General features: G+C 41.4%; 1 protein-coding gene across 2 annotated transcripts in view; it reads right to left on the bottom strand.

Annotated features, from left to right (window-relative positions):
• The window catches only part of btbd8 (BTB domain containing 8), a 91,446-nt gene that overhangs the window by 5,185 nt on the left and 61,130 nt on the right, over nt 1-25,131 (bottom strand). The window contains exons 14-18 of one of the 2 annotated variants that reach the window (XM_078560780.1): nt 20,471-20,532; nt 19,439-20,175; nt 18,825-18,896; nt 9,035-9,174; nt 466-2,829 (exon numbers count right to left, since the gene is read on the bottom strand). In XM_078560780.1, coding sequence (XP_078416906.1) covers nt 466-2,829; nt 9,035-9,174; nt 18,825-18,896; nt 19,439-20,175; nt 20,471-20,532 — 3,375 coding nt within the window. Of the gene's footprint in view, nt 1-465; nt 2,830-9,034; nt 9,175-18,824; nt 18,904-19,438; nt 20,176-20,470; nt 20,533-25,131 lie in introns of both variants that reach the window. The other variant, XM_078560779.1, reaches the window with a different exon arrangement.

Raw genomic sequence — 25,131 nt, 5'->3', positions numbered from 1 at the left:
ATGTGCAATAGATCTCCAAGAAGGTCCACTTACCAGCATCTGGTTTAATACATTAAACAATACACATATCAAATACATGGTATTGGCTAAATGATTTTTAATGTCATACATAGAAAATGGCCAGAAGATTCTGGAGTGCAGGTTTTTTTCCTTTCGGCAAGTCATCATAATTGGATATGAAATAACTAAGCTCTCAGTATTCATGCTAACAGTTACTGGAAAAAATGTACATGTTCACATTTAATAATACAAGATGTACTCCCACTTTTTGTACCTTGAAAACCCTCCCTCCACCCCTTGATATTTTGTTGCTTCAGCTTAAAATTCCCACAGTTCCACAAGCTAAACTGATGTGGTCTTACTTTTATCCCCCTACATTTGGGCAGTGTGGCACAGAAGATCAAGTGCTGTCTTCAGGCCAAGTGGTTTCTGTTGGTATCAAAGGTTAATTACAATATACATTACCTGCTGGCAAAGTATTATTAGTTTGCTCACTGGATGTGGAGTAGTAACCTTGCACATGCCCTTGTTCCATGTTAGTTAAAAGCTCATTTGTATCAAGGTTGTCGCTGTGTACACCGGAAGAATGTCCTTTCTGGCAGAGATGCAAATGGCAGGGTCTTTCCTGAGGTCCATTATCACCACCGTCACCTGTGGGCTGGACATTATTTTTTTCAGGCAATACGTTATCCTCATACTGGTTCTCGAGCATGCTTCCTTCCATCCAGTCTTTTTCTACATGCTTATTTTCTCCTTCAAGCGGTTCAGCAAAAAGATGTGGAACAGGTGCAACACTGACTTTTGTTGCCTCCTCCATTTCTGTTGAAGCGACCTGTGGCAGTACATCATTAGCTACCACACTAGTTTCATCTGCATCTAGTGAAGGACTTGGGTCTCTTGATTGCTTTTTGCCCTTCTCCAGGTGATGCTGGCCACATACCAAAAAATCATCATCAATTTCCAGTGAATATCGTGAATAGTAAGTTCTCCCATAACGGTGGCCACCCTCTTGGGAACCACCGTCAAATACATCAGAGGGAGTAAGAGAATCAAAAGAGCAGGCAAGGGGACTTTCAATTTCTCCTTCATCAGAACCCAACTCCTCACATTCGTCCACAGACAGCAGAACAGAACGCTTGAAATTTGCAGCTGAAGAAAAGTTTGTGACCTCTGTCTCATTTTCGGTAACGTCTTCAAAAGCCAGGTTGTCAATACCCTGAAAATGGTAGATGCCCTGGTCAGGGGGAGGCAGAGGAGGAGGAGCAGGAACAGGGAAGATTTCTTCTGCATTCTCAATTTCTGACTTGTCTTCTTCAGTCACTTCGCATGAAGACGACAAGAGGTCAGAGGCAGGATCTAATTTCTCACCAACGGGCATAGCATCTTCACTACCTCTTTCCACTGCTTTAATTCCTTGAGACATTTTGGAACAGTGATTACCTACTGATTCTCTTGTACTAGCACCTCGTGTCTTCCCATGAGGCTCTATACCTTTCACTTTTACTTCTACTCTTAATCCACTGTCATATTCCTTAAGCTCTTCTGGTGTGCTTGTGTCACTGCTACTTCGCCCGAGAAAGTCATGGCATACAACTGTACTGCACTTGGAAATGCCCCTCTCATTTGATCCATCATCATCCTGGGAACCTCCAGCATCATAGTCCTCTGAGTTAGGTTTTATATCATCAGATGACGTTGTTGCACTTCCAGTGTCTGTGTCTGGGCTTTGTTTTGGGAAGAACGCATCTGCAGCTGGACAGACTTCTGCACCCAAGTTCCAAGGTTCCACTAGCGGAGTTTCTGAATGCTCATGACTTTCAGGGATCCCTGTCTCATTTATTTCATTAGGCAAGTCTGACAGCACTTGTTTTTTACTTTGTTTGACGCTACATTTTGCAGCACCACTGGTTTGGCCAAATGAATGAGCAGACATTGTCGCATTGTTTAGTTGAAATATATCTTTGTTTAGAAGGGACTCTCCTTCATGTTTACTACCTGGCAAAAGATGGCCAGATTTAATTTTTGCAGCACAATTACTTCCTCTTTGAAGAGGGCCTTCCTTTGTGTCCCCACATCCATTAAAAACTGGTGGCTTTGTTTCAGAAGATAGATCACTTGGGGATTCCTTATTTGCATTTGAAGAATGCAGATTTGACTTTGGCCAAATGTCTTCGAATGGCTTCTGTGTTGTATGACCTTCAGAATTAGCCACAACTGAAGTTGAGAGAATATTTTCTAATGTACAATCATTTGCCTTTTTAGCAAAGTTAGATAAATTGTTTGAGTTCACAGTTTGCTGCGAAAGTGCACATATCAATATCTGGTCCCCTTCTGCCAGCTTACTATCTTGTAAAGCAGTTAGTAGTACTTCTGTATTCTGGCTGTGCTCTGACTGAATACTTGCTCTCGTTTGATCATTTTTTACCTGTGCTGCACTTTTCACATCATGGCATAGAGAATTTGGAGTTGCTTTGTCATGACAACCAAAGATAGATCTTTTCAGGCTAGAACTGACTTTGTTTGTAGCTGGGAGTAATTTAGTTGATGGCTTTCTTACATTGGGCACAGATGCACTTTTCTCTTTCAGTGCAAGCTTACTTGAATTAATAGGTGTCCTTGGACTTGTGGCGCCAACTTGTGTCATTTTCTTTGTATTTGTCTTCACTGCAGTGAGAGCAGCTGCTTTCGCTGGTTTAGAATTAGCTTTTGTAAGCATTTCATTAGCAATTGTTTTTTCTCTGTTTGAAGCTTTGGTAGCCTGCTTTGATGAATCACTTAATTCTGAAGCAGGGTCTGTTTTCTCTAAACTCACCGTCCCTCCTTTTGGATCTATAATGACAAAACTAAGTTTAAAATTGCACACGTGTACTTCATACTGTACAAGATACCATACAATTCTAAAAAATGTTTGAAGTACTACACCTACAAAAGGACAGCATAATGAATAAACAAAAATATTTCTCTTTAATGTGCACCATAAAAGTGGCTTTAAGGGCAATTAGAAATTTAAAACAATTTTTGGGATTTGAAATGTCACTAACAATTTTAATTTTAATATTTACACAAAGTCAGTATACTGTGATACCATAAATTATATTAAAAGCCTTCAAAGGATCAGAGGGGTCATTCGATTCCAGTAGTCTATGTCGGCATTTATGTTCCCTATGAGCCTCCTGGTACCCTTCATCCATCTCCATCAACATAGTCCACTCTTTTCTCCTTCAAGCATTTATCTAGCTTCCCCTTAAATGCATCGGTGTTAGTCACCTCAACTACTTCTTTTGGTAGTGAGGTCCACATTCTAACCACTCACTAGGTTAAGAACATTTTCTTGAAAATGTCTTTTGGATTTATTAGTGATTATCTTGTATTTATGGCCCATAGTCCTGGTCTCCCCTTTCGTAATCTTCAAAAGACCTCTATTAGGCCTCCCCTCAATCAAAAAAACCTCAGCCTATTCCACCTTCCCTGATAGGTTATAACCTCTCTGTTCAGGTACCATCCGAATACATATTTTAACCTTCTCCAGTCCCTTGATATTCTTCCTATAATATGGAGCACTATGAATAGTTCTGGTCTCCAGGTGTGCTCTAACTAAGGTTCAAAACACAATTGGCATACCCTCTGCTTTTAGAACGCCTCTAGAAATTAGGGGTGCCTTGTTTTGCTACATCACCAGTTTCAGTGATTGTGTATCTGTACCCTCAGATCTTTCTGCACCTCTACCCTATTAGGAAAGTTATTTCCCAAGGAGCATGTGGCCTCTATTTTTCCTATTAACATATTCCACTTCACACTTAACTATATAGAAGTTCATTTGTCAGCCACATGCCTATTCTGCAAGTTTAGTGTCTTCCTGTATTTTGTCACAAACTAACACCCACCAATTGTAAAAACAACAATAGGGTAATTATATTAGGTGATTTCAACTTTCCCAACATTAATTGGGATAGACATAGTGTTAAGGGCTTGGATGGAGTGGATTTCTTGAAACATGTACAGGAGAACTTTTTAGGTCAATATGTAGAGGTTCCAACAAAGGACGGCACAGTGCTGGACCTAATTCTGGGGAATGAAGCTGGACAGGTGGCTGAGGTGGTGGTGGGGGAGCATTTTAGTGATAGCGACCACAACATGGTACAATTTAAGCTTGTTATGGACAAAGAAATAGACAAGTTGCAAAAAAATGTTTTGGATTGGGGGAGAGCAGATTTTAGTAAAATAATGCAGGATCTGGCCAAGGTAGACTGGGAACAGCTACTTGTGGGGAAATTGGGGGTGGGGGTGTTCAAAAAGGAAATAGGGAGGGTACAGACTCAACATGTTCCCTCTAGGGTGATAGGGAGGAGTAACAAGCCCAGAGAACCATGGATGACCAAAGATATTCAGGATACGATAAGAAGGAAAAGAGAGGCTTTTAGCAGGCACAAGGGAAGCAAATCAGCAGAGGCATTCGTGGAGTACAGAAAGTGCAGGGTGGAGCTTAAGAAAGCAATCAGGAGAGCAAAGAGGGGATATGAGAAAGCTCTGGCTGGTAAAAATAGGGAAAATCCCAAGATATTCTATAAGTATATCAATTGGAAGAGGATAACCAGGGAAAGAGTAAGGCTCATTAGGGACCAAGGGGGCAATCTATGGGTGGAGCCAGAGGACATCGGTAGAGTGTTGAACGAATACTTCACGTCCGTCTTCACCCAAGAGAATGAGGATATCGGACTCGGGGAGAGAGACTGCGAGGTTCTTGAGCAAATTGATATAGGGAGCGACAAGGTATTGGAGGTGTTGGCAGGCTTAAAAAAGTGGACAAATCTCCAGGTCCGGATGATTTGTGTCCTAGACTGCTGAGGGAGGCAAGGGAGGAGATCGCAGGGGCTCTGACCCAAATTTTTAATTCCTCTCTGGCCACAGGGGAGGTGCCAGTGGACTGGAGAACAGCTAATGTTTTTCCACTATTTAAGAAGGGTTGTAGAGATAAGCCAGGGAACTACAGGCCAGTGAGTCTCACGTCAGTGGTAGGGAAACTTTTGGAGAAAATTCTGAAGGAGAGAATCTATCTCCACTTGGAGAGGCAAGGTTTGATCAGGGACCATGGCTTTGACAGAGGGTGGTCATGCCTAACAAATTTGATTGAATTTTTTGAGGTGGTGACAAGGTGTGTAGATGAGGGTAGTGCTGTTGATGTAGTTTATATGGATTTCAGCAAAGCCTTTGACAAGGTCCCACATAGGAGACTTATAAAGGCAGCAAATGCACATGGGATACAGGGTAATTTGATAAGAGATTCAAAATTGTAGGAGACAGGAGGATGATGACAGAAGGATGCTTTAGTGACTGGAAGCCAGTGTCCAGTGGCATACCACAGGGATCTGTGCTGGGTCCCCTATTATTTGTCATTCATATAAATGACATAGGTGACTATGCAGGGGGTAGGATTAGTAAGTTTGCAGATGACACAAAGATTGGCCAGGTGGTTAACAGTGAGGTTGGGTGTTTTGGGCTACAGGAAGATATAGACAGGATGGTCAAATGGGCAGATAAGTGGCAGATGGAATTTAACCCTGAAAAAAGTGTGAGGTGATACACTTTGGAAGGAGTAATTTGACAAGGAAGTATTCAATGAACGGCATGACACTAGGAAGTTCTGAGGAACAAAGGGACCTTGGCGTGTGTCCCCATTGACCTCTGAAGGCAGAGGGGCATGTTAAAGGGGTGGTGAAAAAGGCATATGGGACACTTGCCTTTATCAATCGAAGCATAGACTACAAAAGTAGGGAGATCATGTTGGAGTTGTATAGAACCTTGGTGACGCCACAGCTGGGGTACTGTGTGCAGTTCTGGTCGCCACATTATAGGAAGGATGTGATTGCACTGGAGGGGATGCAAAGGAGATTCACTGGGATGTTGCCTGGGATGAAACATTTAAGTTATAAGAGAGGTTGGATAGGCTTGGGTTGTTTTCGTTGGAGCAGAGAAGACTGAGGGGCGACCTGATCGAGGTGTACAAGATTATGAAGGGCATGTACAGGATTATGAAGGGCATGTACAGGGTGGATATGGAGCAGCTGTTCCCCTTAGTTGAAGGATCAGTCACGAGGGGACATAAGTTCAAGGTGAGGGGCAGGAGGTTTGTGGGGGGATGTGAGGAAAAACTTTTTTGCCCAGAGGGTGGTGATGGTCTGGAATGCGCTGCCTGGGAGGGTGGTGGAGGCAGGTTGCCTCACATCCTTTAAAAAGTACCTGGATGAGCACTTGGCATGTCATAACATTCAAGGCTATGGGCCAAGTGCTGGTAAATGGGATTAGGTAGTTGGTAAGATGTTTCTCATGTATCGGTGCAGACTCGATGGGCCAAAGGGCCTCTTATGCACTGTGATTCTGTGAATTTGGAATTGCTTGAAAATTTTGAAGTTTGCCTTCAGATGCAAGTCTAACTCATTTGTAAATGGCACTTACTCTTGGACAAAAATTTAATTAAAACAAAATCAGTTGTATAAATCATGAAATCAGATAAGTTAAAGAAGCCTTCGATTCCTAACATTTGTAGGCTATTTAGCATGCAGTTCCTCAGTTTGTTATTTCCAATTACATTGTCTCTTTAAAAAAACATCCCTTTCAGGATGCAGGGTACATTGACCCATTGGTACGAGCAACTCTCAAGTTACCTCACCCAGGTGAAGGAGTCTAGTTCTGAACTAACATGTGGGCAGGCAGTGGTGTAGTGGTATTGTCACTGGATTAGTATTCCAGAGACACAGGGTAATGCTCTGGGAACCCGGCTTTGAATCCCACCATGGTAGATGGTGAAATTTCAATTCAATAAAAATCTGGAATTAAAGACTGATGACCACAAAACCATTGCTGATTGTCACAAAACGTTTGTCCTTTTAGGGAAGGACATCTGCTGACCTTACCTGGTCTGGCCTACATATGACTCCAGATCCACAGCAATGTGGTTGACTCTTAAATGCCCTCTGAACAAGGGCAATTAGGGATGCGCAATAAATACTGGCCTAGCCAGTGACGCCCACATCCCACGAACAAATAAAAAAATTTAGGCTATTTTATCAAGGGGAGGATCATAACTGAATTTAACCTGTTCTTGCTTGGTGTTCATCTGTATGCACAGATTCCTAGTTTTATAGATCACAAAGCAATCAAAATCAACCACCTTATCCGACTTTTCCCTTCCCTAGCACCGAATGTTGTAGCATCACAGCTGCTACCCTGACTGAGATTAACTAACAGCACAGCCCAAGAATGGAACCAATTTTCTGGTCTGTAAAGCTTCATACTCAGTACTTGGCCCACAAGAAACCCAAATTATTTACAAAGAAAAATTTATTCATCATGGATTTTAAATCATTAAAACAGATCATTATGCTGCACAGCACGGATGAAAAATATTGGCTTGCATATCCTCACCAAAGGATATGAAACATCCAAGGAGAGTGCTGTGCTGAACAGCATGCTTAATTAACTGGAATTTCTCCAGAGAAAGTTGATGTGGTTTGAAAGCACTGCACAAGCAAAATTTATCACTGCAAAAAAAATCAATATTGAGTGCTTTTGAATGGAGAAAATACTAATGAATTTGTTTGCTACCATTTGCAAACAGGGGGTCATTATTTAGTACGAGACTTGTAAATGTTGATATGCAGAGAGATTTGGGTGCCCTCGTAAGCAAATCAAAGTTAACATTCAGGTAAAGCAAGCAACTACAGGGGGAAATGGTATGTTAACATCTATTGCAAGGGGACTGGGGTAAGAGCAAGGAGGCATTGCTACAACAATACAAGACTGTGGTGAAACCAAACCTGGAGTACTGTGTATAGCTTTGGTCTCCTTACCCAAAGAGGGGTATGCTTACCTTAGAAGCAATGCAGCAAAGGTTCACTAGGTTGATTCCCAAAATGAGAGGGTTGTCCTATGAGGAGAGAGCAAGCTGAATGGACTTATACTCATTGGAGTTTAGAAAAGATGAGAGGTGATCTCATTGAAACATATGAAATTTAGATAAGATAGTTTCTGAGAGGCTGTTTCCTCTGGCTAGAAAGCCTAAAACTAGGGGTCAGTGTCAGGATAAAAGATCAGGCCATATAGTACTGAGATGAGGAAACATTTCTTCACTAAGGAATTGTGAATCTGAGCATCCACAGCTCTCTAGGTAGAAAATTCCAGTCAGTGTGTAAATTCAAGAAAGAGATTGACGAGACTTTTGAATAAGAGGAATAAGCATTTGGGGTAGGATGGGAAATTGGAGTTGAAGGTAGAAGATCAGCCATGACATTGAGTGATGGATCAGGCCTGAGGGGTCATATTGCCTATTCCTAATGTTCTTGTCCAGATCAACATGCTGCTGTTGAGTCAGTGAAGCAACAAACTGAGCTTGTGTAATCAATGAGCACCTGCCAACAGACCCTCAGCAGCATTGATCGAGTTTAGCTAAACTAATTACCAAAAATTGTGTCAACATTTTTAAGTGGCTTTGCCGAATAGATTTTGCTTGGGCAGTATTATAAAGCACTCACGAGGTTACAACAATTAAGATTTTATCACAAAAGTCCTGATGAGTACGCAAGATTTTAAGCAGATTTTGCAAATGCTGCTAGCAGTTCTTTAAAATAATTCTCATCATATGCAAAAATAAAACAAAACCGGGGGGATATTACTGGTATAAATGGGGAGGTGATGGTATAGTGGTATTGTCACTGGACTAATATTCCAGAGACCCAGGGTAATACCCTGGGGACCAAGATTCGAATCCCACCACAGCAGGTGCTGAAATTTGAATTCAATAAAAATCTGGAATTAAAAGTCTGATGACGACCACGAAACCATAGCTGATTGTCGTAAAGACCCGTCTGGTTCACTAATGCCCTTTAGGGAAGGAAATCCTGGTCTGGCCTAACTGTGACTCCAGACCCACAGGAATGTGGTTGACTCTTAAATGCCCTCTGAACAGGGGCAATTAGAGATAGGCAATAAATGCTGGCCTAGCCAGTGACACCCCACATCCCAAAAAAAAAATTGATACCTTTAGCTTTGGCTGCTGCCCCAGATGCACTCCTTGCTCTCTGCTGAACAGAGGAGTTACTGCTGCTATTCCAGGTTTTCTTCATATGCGCCTGTGACATCCCTTCATCTCTATTTTGTGTTTTCTGTTTGTTTGGCACACTACCAAAGAAAGACAACAAGAAAGTCATTCCATATTCTGCTCTAGGTCCTTGAAATAGCACCAGCTATAAACACAGCAATCTATCCCAATCAAACAATGAAATACATGTAATCTTGCAAACCTTGGAAAAGTTTCAACTAACATTAGATTTGCCATTGCAAATCAAATTGTTCATCATGAGGACTAGTGCAGGGCCCTAAATAGATTAAAATATCAGTTAAAAGTTATAAACTGGCAGTCTGTTGGGCCAAAATGGCCTGTTTGTGCTGTAAACATTTTGTAAACAACGTTTACCCTGAGGCAAAGCCAACACTGACTGGAAATACACAATCCAATCAACAACCATAACCATGTGATATAGAAAAGTGAATTGAAATAAACTTTTTTAAGTTCAAAGGTTTGCTTGTAAGTCAAAACTGACAATTCATATCAAAACAGGTCAGGTGTAGGTAATGTATCAACATTTTCTTTTCACAAATTATGTAAATTGCAACACTTCACAAGAATTTAATTTGTATTTCAATTTCACAGTTCATTGATTTAAAAAAATGTAGCTAATATAGCATGGTTGATAACTGCACTTCTCAAAATTAATAGCTGTTTCTTGTGCTTGTCTTTTTTGTACCCCCAAAAGGCAGCTACTGGAATACAATCCAAAGCAACAGTTGCATTCTACCACCTTATACCGGTGACTAATTAGTTAGCATACAGGGCTGCAAAGCTAATCCAGTTTTCACTTGACATCCATCCATTTTCCATAGGGACAACCAGATGGAAAGCAGAGCAAAAACCATGGCTAATTCTATCCCTTCCTAACCCAAGGAATTTTTGAATTTCTGGAGGGTGGTCTCTATGCTGTTGAGTCCAGCTTGATGGAGGACCTCATTGTTTGCGATTTTGCCCTGCCATCGAATTATGATGGACCTCGGGTGTCCTTGATGGAAGCGTTCCAAAGTTTTGATGTGGCACCTATAGCAGACCCAGGATTCTGTGCCATATACATACACAGGATGGCAAACACAATGGACTGGGAGAGATTGATTTTAGTCTTCAGCTTAATGCCATGCTGCTTCCAGACTGATCGTGGAGTCGTTTGTTGGCAGAGTTTGCTTTCTGGATGTGCGCATAGATATCTTCATCCCTGGAAAGCACACTAATAAGGTATGAGAATTTTTCCAGTCTTGAGACTGGTGCCATCAACACTTATGTCTGGTATTTCATTGCATGTGCTTGGTGCTGGTTGAAACAACCTGTCTTGGAGACACTACTTTGGAGACCAAAATTTTTGGCAGCACTCAAGAATTAGCTTACCTTGGTCTGGACAATTGCAGAATCCCCAAGCAGATCCGCTTTGCAGGATAAACATCAAGGCGGTCAGTATAAACTGTACAAGGGCACTCTAAAAATGCACCTTAAAACTTCAACATTGCAGACCATATCCATTGGGAAAACACTGCAGTCGACCACGTGCAGGCAAGTGCCTAAATGAGGTCCAATATGCTTTGAGGACCATCCATGCTAAACTCTCAACATCTGACATGCCAGAGGTGGCACAACTGGATGAAGTACCCCCCACCCCCAAGCACCAATGACAAGGTGAGCTGCCAGTTCTGTGGACATCCGTGCCAATCTCAATCGGACACTTCAGTCATGAGGGGACCCACAAAACGACAAAATAATTTTACAAATTGGACAAACGAGAATTCTACCACAAACCCAGGGAAACATAAGCCAGTCACTATGCCCCTCATCACTCCCTATCCTCCCTAGAAACTTTTCCTCTTAAAATGCTGACAGCTACTAAATATTTCAAATGCTGAAATTAATTTCCTCCATGTCTCTACTGCAGATTTCAAATTACTTAAATCTCCATGTTTGAATCTCTACAATCAGGTTTTCTCCTTGCACAGCACTGAAACTACCCTAATGAAAGTCATGTTACTGTTGCTGTGCAGCATTATCCCTCCATGCCCTCCATCTCTCTGCAATCTTTGATCAGCCAAACCATCTTCCTTCATTAGCAAGCTCAATGAGACTGCACTCACTCAGCTCTTACCCATCCACAAGACGTAGGAGCAGAAGTAGGCCATTCTGCCCATCGACTCTGCTCCGCCATTCAATGAGATCATGGCTGATCTGATAATCCTCAACTCCACTTTCCTGCCCTTTCCCAATAACCCTCGATTCCCTTGCTGATTAAAAATTCTGTCTATCTCAGCCTTGAATAGACTTAAAGACCCAACCTCTACAGGCCTCTGTGGTAAAGAATTCCACAGATTCACTACCCTCTGACAGAAGAAATTCCCCCTCATCTCTGTCTTAAATGGGTGACCCCCTTATTCTGAGATTATGACCTCTGGCCCAAGACTATCCCACAAGGTGAAACAACCTCTCAGCATCTACCCTGTCAAGCCCCCTAAGAATCTTATATGTTTCAATAAGATCACCTCTCATTCTTCTAAACTCCAATGAGTACAGCCCAACCTACTCAACCTCTCCTCATAAGAAAATCCCTCCATACCCAGGATCAACCTAGTGAACCTTCTCTGGACTGCCTCCAATGCCAGTATATCTTTCCTTAGATAAGAGGACCAAAATTGTTCACAGTATTCTAGGTGTGGTCTAACTAGTGCCTTGTACAATTTTAGCAAGACTTCCCTATTTTTTTAATACTCCATTCCCTTTGAAATAAAGGCCAACATTCCATTTGCCTTCCCTATTACCTGTTGAACTTGTATAATAGCTTTTTGGGATTAGTTCACAAGGACTCCAAAATCCCTCTGTGCTGTAGTTTTCTGCAGTCTTTCTTCATTTAAATAATATTCAGGTCCTCTATTCTTCCTGCCAAAATGAATAACCTCATATTTCCACATTATATTCCATCTGCCAAGTTTTTTGCCCACTCAGAACCTGAGTATATCCCTCTCTAGACTCCTTGTGTCATTCTTACCACTTGCCTTCCCACCTATGTGTGTCATCTGCAAACTTGGCGATAGTACATTCACTTCCTCATTCAAGTCATTAATATATATTGTAAATAATTGTGACCCCAGCACTGATCCCTGTGGCATTCCACTAGTTACAGGTTGCCATCCTGAAAATGCCCCCCTTGTCCCAACTCTGTCTTCTATTAGTCAGCCAATCCTCTATCCATGCTAATATACTACTCCCAAATACATGGGCTCTTACCTTATTAAGTAGCCTTGTGTGTTACCTTATCGAATGCCTTTTGGAAATCCAAATATATTACATCTACCTGGGTTCCTCTCTATCTATCCTGCTGGCTACCTCAAAGAATTCTAATAAATTTGTTAGGCATGATTTCCCCTTCATGAAGCCATGCTGACTCTGCTTGATTACATTATGTATTTCTAAATGCTCTGCTATTAGATCTTTTATAGTAGACGCTAACATTTTCCCAATGATGGATGTTAAGCTAACTGGCCTGTATTTACTTATTTTGTCTCCCTCCCTTTTTGAATTAAAAGGTGTTACATTGGCAGTTTTCCAATCTTCTGGAACTTTTCCAGAATCTAAGAATTCTTGGAAGATTATTACCACTGCATCCACTATTTGTGTAGCTACTTCCTTTAAAATCCTAGGATACAACCCATCAGGTCCAGGGGACTTATTGGCCTTTAGTCCCATTAGTTTCCCTAGTACTTTTTCTCTAGCGATAGTTATTTCCTCCCTCCCTGCCCCTTTTTGCCCTTGATTTAGTATTTTTCAAATGCTATTAGTGTCTTCTACCGTGAAGACTGATGCAAAGTATTTATTCAACTCCTCTGCCATTTCCTGGTTCCCCATTATTTCCCCAGCCTCATTCTCTAAGGGACCTATGCTCAATTTGGCCTCTCTCTTTCTTCTTATATATTTAAAGCAGCTCTTACTGTCCGTTTTTATATTACTTACTAGTTTACCCTCCAAGTTTATTTTCTCCCTCTTATTTTTTGGTCATCTTTTGTTGGTTTTTAAAACTTTCCCAATCCTCTGGCTTACCACTAATCATTGTATGTTTTTTCTTTCAATTTGATACACTCCTTAACTTCCTTGGTTAACCATGGTTGGTTTATCCCCGTCCTTGAATCCATCTTCCTCACTGGGATATATCTTTGTTGCAAGTCATGAACTATTTTCTTAAACGTCTGCCATTGTTCATTAACTGTCTTTTCTGCTAAATTCCTTTCCCAGTCCACTCCAGCCAACCCTGCCCTCATTTCCTTTGTAATTACCCTTATCGAAGTTTAGCACAGTTGTTTTCGATCCACAATTTTCAGTCTCAAACTGAATGCTAAATTCAACCATGTTTTGGTCACTGTTTCCGAGGGGACCTTTTATTCAGATCATTTATTAGACCTGCCTCATTACGCATTATCGGATCCAAAATAGCCTGATCCCTGGTTGGATCCACAACAAATTGTTCTAGGAAAGTGGCTCGAATACACAACGAATTCTTGCTTGTGGCTACCTCTGCCAATTTGATTTTCCCAATCTACATGAAGATTAAAGTCACCCATGATTAATGTACTGCCTTTTTTTTTAAGCATGCCCTCATTATTTCTGGATTTATTCTTTGTCCTACGGTATAGCTACTGTTAGGGAGTCTATGGACTACTCCCACCAAGGTCTTCTTCCCCTTGTTATTTCTTGCCATCTTCCAATCCAAGATCCTTTGTTATCGTACTTATTCCATCTCGTACTAAAAGCTATCCCACCACCCTTTCCTTCCTATCTGTCCTTTCAAAAAGTCACATACCCCTTAATATTTTGATCCTAACTTTGATCTCCTTGTAACCACATCTCCATAACGGCTATAAGATCATACTCATTACTCTATTTGTGCCGTTAATTCATGTTTTGTTCTGAATACTACGTGCATTTAAGTAAAGGGCCAGTAATTTTGCATTTTTACCATTTTTTCCCCCTTTGACCCTATTTGCTGCTTTTATGTTTGTACACTGTCGCTTCCTGTCACACTCTGGGTATCATTACCTAAATAGCTGCCCTGCAATGCTGCCATATCTTTTTCTTTGTTAGCCTTTGTATCCCTTCTCCAGAACCACCCCCCCCTCCCCGATTTAGTTTAAAGCCCTCTCTACTACCCTAATTATTTCATTTGACAGGACACTGGTCCCAGCACAGTTCAGTTAAGCCCATCCCACTGGAAGAACTCCCTTCTACCCTAGTACTGGTGCCAGTGTCCTATGAGCTGAAACCCATTCCTCCCACACCGATCTTTGGGTCACGCATTTAACTCCTTGACTTTATTTACCCTATGCCAGTTTTCCCGTGACTCAGGTAGTAGTATTGAGATTATCTTGGAGGTTCTGCTTTATAATTTAGCTCCTAAACTGTTCAAATTCTTTCAGCAGAACCTCCTTTCTAGTCCTATCAATGTCATTGGTACCAACGTGGACAAAAACAACTGGATCCCTCCCCTCCCACTCCGAGTTCCTCTCCAGCCGAGATATCCTTAACCCTGGCACCGGGCAGGCAACACAGCCTCTGGGACTCATGCTCATGGCTGCAGAGAACAGCATCTATCCTCCTAATTATTACTGTCCCCTGCCACCATTACGTTCCTATTTCCTCCCCCCACTTGAATGGCTCCCTGCACCATGGTGCTGTGGTCAGTTCATTCATTCTCCCTGCAGTCCCCACTCTCATCCACAGAGCTTGCAAGAACTTTGTAACTGTTAGAAAGTTGCAGGGGCCGAGGCTCATTGAACGCTGTCCCCTGGACCCCCATACCTGCTTCACTTGCAGTCACACTCCTCCCCTGATCACAGACCCAAATTTGAATCACCTAATCTGAGGGGTGTGACCGCCTCCTGGAGCAAAGTGTCCAGGTAACTTTCCCTCTCCCTGATGTGATGCAAAGTCTGCAGCTCAGACTCCAGCTCAACTTGGATCCAAAGTTCGAGCTGCAAACACAACTAGATGTGTTCGCTCTGGATCACCTGGGTGTCCAGCAGCACCCATACATCACCCGTCCTGCCATCACTATCGTATTTCATTTAATTACTTAAATTAATTCCTCTAGTATCCCCTCTTTACACTTCATTGTAATTTATTTATATATACATATACATACATATACACACACACACACACACCAGTATTGATCTTATACTTAGCAAGTTATTTTTCTAAGAAAAAACAGATTAGAGACTTAAACACAAACTAAAGACCTTACTTTTACTTTAAAGACTAGAAATACTCACCAACCATCTGCCCTCCATGCTCTTTCATGATCTCTTTCCTCTCTCTCCATGCTCTTTAATGGTCTCTCACTCTCACTGTTAAAGGCCCCGCTGCTCCTTCAATTGGAACTGGAGCTTCCCCAGCAATAGCTTTGCTTCCTACCCCTATACTAATACCTCTACAGTGTACCCCAAAATTCTCTGTTTGACTGAAAGGCCAAATGTGGCTCAATGGGCCGAACGGCCTCCTTCTGTGCCATACGACCCAAGACCATAATACCTGTTGAAATCAGCTAACTCAACAATGGCCATGTACTGAACCTATCACCTTTTTTGGTCAGTTTGAAGTCAGGGCAACATGGTACAGTTCCTGAGTCAGTGGAGGAACTCCACCTATTTTTATGAACTTATATGAACAAGAATTCAAAAAGCTCCTTTTAACAGGATGAGCTAAGCTATAGCATCTACTTGTATTGGCATCTGGCAGACCTGCTAACCCTGAAGTTATTTTTGCAACCCCCTCAACCCCTCTTCCTGGGATAGCGCTCCCAATGAATACAATACTGCTCTGAAACCCTGGGGCATTTTTCAAAGGAAACCTTTCCAAGTGGCAGTTGCTTGGGTAATGCAGAGAGCCTTGAAGAATTTTGACAGAACACCAAAAAATCTTGCACACAGATGGACTGCTGAGCAAAACACTTTGCAGGCTCACAACCACCCCGCACAAGTGGAGACGCCTGTTGCAGCATCCAGACTGGAGCCAAATACATAAGTTGCTCAGAAGTGCTACAGAGAGTGGCAAAAAAGTAGAATTTTAAATAACAGAGGGAGGAAGAGGGATAGAAAGGGAACCAGAGGCTAGGAAACTGCTGCGAGAATCAAGCACCCTGCAGAGATGGTTATGTGGAACGGCATAAATGCAGTGACACAAAGACTTTCCCTTCCATGCAGCTCCCCCGACCACCACACAATTTCTGCCTAGTCTCCATTTGATCGTTCCCCAAGCACCAAATTCAAGATTGGGACTGTAATATGTTGTTTTGGGTTGGTGGCAGATTGCTATAATCAGGAGTCAATATTTATGTGCCAACGCTCAAAAGAACAGTGAACTGCAGCTTCAATATGTCACCTTACAAAACTATTTATAGCATGCTGCTAGTTACTAGCTATGCTCCCAGTCACTCCCTACCCTCTACATTTTTCCTCCCAAAATGAAGCTACTAAATGTTTTAAATACTGAAATTAATCTCCTGAACTTCTTTGCCACACTTCGCAAATTCCTTGAAGCTCCATGTTTGAAACTCTAATCAGGTTTTCTCCTTGCACAGCACTGAAACTGCTCTAATCAAAGCCATAAATGACATTATTGTGTCATGATGTCACACTGTGGCAGAGGTGCATTACCCCTCCACGTCCTCCTCCATCTCTCTGCAACCTTTGACTGGTCACTCACATCACCTTCCTGCATTATTGAAATCAATGAGACTGCACTCGCTTGGCTCTATCACCCATCCAATTGGAGCTGGGACTTCTCTAGCAAAAGCTTCACTTCCCAACCCCCATACTAATACCTGTGTGTGCCCCCAAAATTATCTGCTCGACTGAAAGGTAATCCTTGGCAACATCATCCACAGATATTGGGTACCCACATGTACCCTGGCACCATTTCTCGCAAATGCTCCAGCCTGCGTGTTGACAGACTGCTCATTCAATATCCAGCCTTCAATTAAACAGGGAAGACCAAATCCATAGGCTTTGCACCCCTGTGATAAACCCGTGATCATGACATGGATTTTGTCCCCTTTCCCAGCTATCATCTCCAGATGAAGCAAATAGTTCACAATGCTGGCATTCTATTCAATCCCATATCCTCTCCATCACCACCACCACATATTCACACCTCCACTGTCTCTTGCTACTAAAACCCTTATATACACGTCTTATACCCATGCATTACTGCTAGGCCATGTGTTCACTGAATTTTAGCTCATGTAAAACTCTGCTGCCTGTACTCTGTACTTCATGATGCTCGTGTACTGCCCATCCTTCTTGAAGAACCCTCTAGTCCCTCCGCACCCCCAATTCAAAATTCTCAAAAGCTTATTAATTCTTTCACTGCCTTGCCCCAATCTCTCTCTAATCTCCTCCAGGCACACAGGCTCTCCATAACTCTGTTCCTCTGATTCCAATCTCTATGTTGCTATGAACAAACAAGTGTTTGAGCACAGGGTCCACACCTATTCAGTTTAGGCAAATTAGTTTTTTGGATCTCTTATTTGAGATGTCAGAATTTTTTTTTTTTAAATAACGTACTTCTACTATCATCAAAATTAAATTTAATGTTTACAAGAGACTGAACTCTATTTTGCAGTCAGCGGTGAACAGATTTAGCACAATGCCTTCTACAGGAGATTTGGGAGCTGCATGAACAGGGCAAATAACTCTCCCCTTGACCACCCAGACTAAAGAATCTCTACTGAGGCATACACAGCCCGAACCAGGATGCGCAAGTTAGTATGGTCAACTCTGCATCAAATCATGGGCAGAAAGCAAAACAGAGGGGTAAAAAGAAAGATGGGATTGAGAGGGGAACAGAAAGAGGAAGAAGATTCAGGTCTTTAATTATTGTTGGAGATTGGAAAAAAAAATTAAAGGAAAGACTCCCATATTTCTGGAAGTTAATTTAGAGTATCAGAAGGATTTGTCAGTAATTAAGACTTAACACGCTGTAAAAAAAATACTTACACTGAAATAGATAAGCTGCATGCATCTGTCTGCATGTCTGTGCATCTGTGTGCGTATGTACCACGCAAGTACAACTTCACTCCCTTCATGTGGCAAGCTTCTTACGAGATTACTATTACAGAACAGTTTCTGAAGGAGCCAGGGTAATCTGGAAAGCAATTCCTAATTTCCGTATTTAACTGCGCATGTGTGGTCACTGAAATTACTGTCCAATTTACACTTCAGTATCGGTGCCTGCCAATAACCTCAGTTACTTTTGCTGCAAAATGTGAGCCATGGTTAATTGAACCCTGATCAAAAGCATGACAGTAATCCAGCAGAGGGCACCATTATCTATAACAAATCAGGTTCAATTTACATATCTGAATGTGGTTTATTAAGATTTTTTGTTTTCAGATAGTGCACTGAATAATTCTTGTTTTAATCTCTACATCTGAAGTTCTACAGTGCTGTGGTCATTTAAGATCTACTTTACACTACTACTCTATTCAAGTATGGTCAACCAATGCAGATTTGATGGTCTGTTCCTGTGATGTAACATGCTATGGTTCAAAGTGTTTGGAATCCTAACATTGCAACATCATTAACTAGTTCTCAGCAGCAACGTTTTAAAATGTCTCCAAGATCCATCAATGCAGCGAGGGAGGGAGGGAATTAAATTAAGGAGTGACCGACATTCACATTTGAAAATCATTGCTCACCTATTAGAAAGAGGTCTACCAGTTTTCGTTGATGCAGAAGGCGTCTTAGTTGCTTTGATGACGCTTGCTGGCCTACTAACTGCAAAGCAGTAAAAAAAATGTTATATTTAAATGTGCAATTGTTCAGAGTTACCAAATTTACTTCTATTGCAGCAACACGGTAAACTAGAAGAGGCCAACATAAAGATAGAGCAAAGCAAGTCTGTGCGTGCATGTGTGCGCGCGTGTGTGGCACACAGAAGGGGAGGAGGTGGGAAGGAGAATCTTAATTACTTTGAGTAGTATTTTCATCCCAGTCCCTTACTGGGCGGGGTCAGAGGGTGGTTGGTGTGAAAGTTAAAACCCCAGCTCTCAACTATATAGGTTTAAGCATAAGAGAGAGAAAGATTTGGTTTGGGGTTGGGTGGGGAAGGAGGAGGAGGAGGAAATAATAAAAATAAACCAAAGAGTATGCCAAGCATGCCTTGCCCAAGTACTTTTCACTGGATACAGCCAACATAGCAGCTAAAGTGCAGTTCATACCTTAGGACATTCCCACCATGAAGCCTTGCAGCATACTTATGGAAAAAGGAGAAAGAGAGAGGATGGAGGAAATAATTTATTATATAAACAACAAACCTGCAGACTTCTGGCCAACTGGGCTCTTTGTTGTCTCCTGTGCAGCATTTTCAACAGGACTGTTGACAAATGCCATTTTCTTGCCACGACTGTTTATTTCAACTGCATTCCCCTCTTGTAATCCACTAATATGTCCATTTGCGCCCACAGTAGCATCCTTGTTTGAAAGTTCCAACTTGTCAGAGTTACACTTGTTCCCATTTTTCTCTGCCTGTGATATTTCTGGTTGTGGCTGAATGGTTTTCTTCACCGGTTTTCCTAGTTTTGCTTGCATGCTGGAGGAACTGAGAGATACTTTGGGTCGTGCACCTGTATTTGCTTTTCCATCCTGCCCACCGACCCCTCTACTGCTCACTGTAGAACCTGTCTGACATGACGTACTGTCAGAGCACACTTTCACTTTACTGACAATGCTCTCAACCTTTGTCTTGGCCTCGAGTCTAGTTTTTGCAGGAGTGTTCATCTTTGTCGAGGTGCTTTTTTCATTGGCTTTCCCAATTTTTGGCGTTTTCTCATTTGCTTTTTTAACGTCCTTTCCTTTTGCTTCACCTTTCCTCAAAGCACCAGCTGACAGTCGCCCATTGGCTGTATGCACTGAACCTTCAGACTTCATTTTTGAAGCAGACAATTGACTATTCGATACAACTGTATTTGTTGACAGCAGTTTCCCCTTTCTACACACTTGCTCTGCCACATCAAATGGAGAAGGGTCAAGTAGAGGACGTTTCTTTTGCTGTTAAGAGATGCAAGGTTAAAGCATAATTTTCCCCAAGAATAATATATTTACGAGCAGTGTGCCATTTACAAATTTATTTTTCAAAATTAGTGAGGGGAATATTAATTTATGTAACTTGAGTTACACTTTTGGATTTACAGCTACAGTTCTAAATGAATCCTGCTTAAAATTTGTAATTTGAAAAGATAAAATGGTATATTAAATTAATGTCCAGTTCAGAAAATGCATATTCTAAATTTACAGGAAAGTAATAGTGGCTAAGTTGGTAAATTACATTAAGTTGACATCTTACTTGTGAACTGGTCAAGGTTGGTCTTTTGCCAAGCTTTCTATCATCACCTTTGTCAGGAGCAGCTGAAAAGATAATACAAATTAGTTAGCCATACACTAAATTGCCAAAAAAAAGAGATGTCCCATTCCCAGCACCAATATCGTAGATGTTGCCAAGCAAAATTCACCTAGTCGTCGCAAAACCTGGCCTGGGTAACATAATAGAGCAGATTCAAATGGGCTGAAAGATGTACTACCTGTGTATTATATTCTACAAATATAACATGTGATGAAAAAGTTATTTTAAACAATTTAAGTTTGCAAGTAGAACCAGAACAAGCTTGAGTACAACAGTATGAATCTACTACTTGCAGGAACTTATATAAAGATCTAGTATCTTATTCTCTTGTGTATACCAAATTGGCACTGGAAACAGCATATTCAGACTTTAAAGTCTTCTAAAGTTGATATAAATACTTTGACAGATGGTTGAAAAGTAGCAGTAAAAGGTTAAACAATTACACAAAACGTTTCTTTTTCTCTTGAGCAAAAGCAAGCAATTGAAAATGATCTGGATACACAGGAAACGTTTTCTAAATTTACTCGTGTATAGATGCCTGCACCGCCAGGAACAAGGGGGAATTGAACGTGCTTTATACTCTGTTCATGCAGCTGGAAATCTTTTCTTTCTAAAGAGATGAAGAGAGCAACATATATTTGGCAATCTGTGCACAGTAACGTGCATCCCCTCAAGAGTCTCAGTCTGAACTGGGTTGCCAACTTACTGATGAGGAAAAGACGGTATAGCAATCAGTCATTGATTACAGCAACAGAATTAAGACTCAGTGCAAAGATAACATTTTAGTATACTGTATGGGTATTTTGAGACATGTGATAAGTGCAGTATGTTTGAGAGGCACCATCTTTGGACTTGCCTGCAAAGCTCTCGACCCTTATGATTTTCCTCATCATATCTAGCTGGATATGTTGTAAACTAAATGAGGGAGGTCAACTGCTGTGATTCATCATCAGTTCTATTAACATTGTATCATGCAACTACCAGGAAGTTGCAAAGTTAACTAGGTGCTCCTTGGATATTCTCTCATCTAGCAATTCCCTTGGTCCTACGAATCTTCCTATCCCACTCAAGTCTCCATGCTGTTAGATGGAGTGTAGGGATCAAGAAAATTCATTCATTTGTAGAAATGTTGTAAAATTGGTCTAATCCCAACAGGAATTTAACTCCACCTCCAAAGCTGCAGTTCTGAAACACCCACGTGTCTCAATGCGTCAACTATCAATTAAAAACATGTAGGTCTACTTGTCAATGAGGTTAACTAAACAAATACATTAATCTTCAACAGGATCACATCCCCCACCACAATTATGCAAATCAGATTAAGTAATATTACAAAGAACTGATCAAGTCTTCTGTTCTTTTTTGGCCAACATAAGGATGGGATACTCATTTGATAGCAAAGAACTCCAGTTGAAGACGACATTAAAGGCCAGAGCAACTGGAAAGCTGAAGAGTTACTGTATAGAAAAGCTTGGTAGGTTAACCTATCAGCAGTCAGAAACAAATATAGAACCAATGGGAAACTAATTAAATTGTTTCCTGGATGTTGAAGAATTTGCCTAATTTAATGTGGAAGACAGGGGGTTTGTGCCATCTGATCCCCTCCTACCTTGCTATCTTTAGGTTTTCATGAGGATACAGGATTCCTGCAGTACTTATGGGTACTCCGATTAGAAATATGCTGTAACCTAACCATCTCCCCTTGACATTCAATGGCATTACCATCGTCGATTCCCCCCACTATCAATATCCTGGGGGGGGGTTACCATTAATCAGAAACTAAACCAGCCATATAAACAAACACTGTGGCTACAAGAGCAGGCCAGAGACTGGGAATTCTATGGCAAGTAACTGACCACCTGACTTCCCAAAGTCAGTGCATCATCTACAAGGCACAAGTCAAGAGTATGATAGAATACTCCCCGCTTGTCTGGACGAGTGCAACTCAACAACACTCGAGAAGCTGGACATAATCCGGACAAAGCAGGCTCAAATGGCATCCCATCCATCGCCTTAAACAGTCACTCCCTCCACCACCGACGCAAAGTAGCAGCAGTGTGCACAATCTACAAGGTGCACTGCAGCAACTCACTAAGGCACCTTCAACAGCACCCTTCCAAACCTGTAACCCCCACCACCTAGGATACAGGCAGCAGATACATGGGAACATCACCACCCGCAAGTTTCCCTCCAAGCCCCACACAATCCTGACTTGGAACTACATCGCCATTCCTTTCTGGGTCAAAATCCTGGAACTCCCTCCCTAAACAGCACTGAGAGTGTACCTGCACCACATGGACTGCAGTGGTTCAAGGTGGTAGCTCACCCCCACCTTCTCAAGGGCAGTTAAGAATGGGCAATAAATGTGGCCTAGCCAGTGATGCCCACATCCATTAAAGAACAAAAAATTGCTATTAATATAATTGGGATCAAGATCCATGATTGGAAAACAATGGTGCAGATTGTAGGACAGCTTGTGTCGCCCTTCTCTGTCCATTGGTTTTCATAGTGTATATTGTTAAACAGTATTTTACTTTATTTAAAAACATGATTTAACTTACCAACATTCATACCATACATTTCAGTTTTCCTACAATCCTTCAAAGAAACAAATATAGACATAGCTATCCCTGCAAGATATGATTTTCACCTTATTTTCAACTGCTTTCCCAGTATTCCTGCTAGTCCTGAATTCATATATGGAGTGAATCTCAAATTCCTGGATGCCAGAACAGTATTTCACATGCGGAAGCAGACAACTGATCAGTCAACCTGAAATTGTTAGATTCCCAACATTGATCTGAATAGCTTCCAGACCCAGCATGCAAATTCTCTGCTTCATCAGGTTTTCAACATATCTGGAGTGTTTCAGGCTTGGTCACAAAAAAGACTGTGATTCCAAGGCAAGCAGTTTCTGAAAACTCAACTGGAAACTGACGTTTTTAAAAATTGCAACTGAGAGATGTCCCCTCATCAACATACAGATTACGGCTGGAGTTGCTGATTTCCACTCAGCTAAGGTTAGGTTAGCTCATCATAAGACTGATTTGAATGAAGGACCTTCAGCCCATTTCACCTATTTTTTTCCCTCCCCAGAATATCAACTCAAACCAGTCACTCTTCCTGGGCAACTCATTCTACAAAGCTGACTGCCCTTTATGTAAAGCAATATTTAATCTCACAACCTTGTCTGTACTAGTGCCCCCTATTCTGATCTATCTTAAAATATTATTTCTCTTGATTTTCACAGTTGCATCAATTTCCTAAATCGCTAACACTACAGATCAGCCTCATTGCTCTACATTGGCTACCACCTAACAGGCCCTCCAGGCAAAAAAGGCAACCGAACCAGAACATTGAACAGTTTCAGTATAACCTACAAGTCTTTGAACACAGCTGATCTGACCATATAACCTAGCATCTCATATGGGTAAAATATGGTGAGTAATGAGTCAAAGGCCTGCTAGGTCTTTTAACTTTCCCCTTGGCAAGTTGTATTTTACTCAAATATGCAGTACCATGGCATTTGCCAGAACTGAACATCTTTTGCCAATGATCAGCTCAGGTGCAAACCCTGGTGAGCTCTTACTGTAAAGTTTTAACTGCTTCCTCAAGAGCTCACAGTTTGGTATTACCGGCATCTAGTCTGTGAAGCTGGGCACTTGTACCAGGAAAAAGATGTAGTGACAGTAGGGGATCCTTGTCCACTCCACTCAATACTTTCTTCAGCACAACCTAGCCATCTTACTTCCTTTGCTTTCTTCCCTTTTGTGAGGTACTAATCAGCAATGACCCTAGTTTATCACAGGATCATTACAGATGAAGGAAGCCATTGTCTATATTAATTCATCCAGCCAGGAAGACCCTGATGTCACAAAGTGACAACCAATTGGTTCTTTAATGATTCCTGGGCTGTTGCCCCATTATTCTTTCCCAAAGTCCATTCCATACGTTAATCAATCCTCATGAATAATTTCCTGTATCAATTCTTAATGTGTCTTTTATGACTTTGAACCCAAACCCCCTTGACCTACCCTTGCAATTTAGTTTTGAAGTATAAAAGTGTCTCACATAGTACATTTATTAGAAACCTTTTTAGACGTGAAGGTACACTGTTATATGACCCCCATCTGCCTCCAGAGTCAATTTCAGATGTAGTTTCAACAAAAAAAAGTCAGGCAAAATTTTCTACATCTAAATCAATGTTACTGATCAAATATTATTTTATTGATACTTGTCCACTTTCTTGCAATGACAACTATTAAAATAAAACTAATTTTGCAATAAGCTATGACTTGAAATATCAGACTAAAATGAACCTTTAGATGCTAGGTAGAGTTTGATCACTTCGACTAGCTTCCATCCCGTCAGGATCTCCCTCAATACAAAGGTCAGTATTTGATAGAACCTTATAGTGCAAAAGGCCATTCAGCCTATTGTGCCAGCTCTTTGAAAGAGTTATCTAGTAGTCCCATGCCCGTTCTTTCCTCAGTTCTGTATATATCAAGTATATATCCAATTCCCTTCTGAATCTGCTTTCACCACCCTTTCAGGGCATGGATTTGAGATAACTCACTGAGTTAAAAGAAATCCTTTCATTACCT

This window comes from Cetorhinus maximus, chromosome 17 (genome assembly GCF_964194155.1).
Source record: "Cetorhinus maximus chromosome 17, sCetMax3.hap1.1, whole genome shotgun sequence".
In the NCBI taxonomy this organism is placed as follows: domain Eukaryota; kingdom Metazoa; phylum Chordata; class Chondrichthyes; order Lamniformes; family Cetorhinidae; genus Cetorhinus; species Cetorhinus maximus.
The sequence above is the reverse complement of the archived record's forward strand: the minus strand, read 5'-3'. Positions and strand labels throughout refer to the sequence as shown.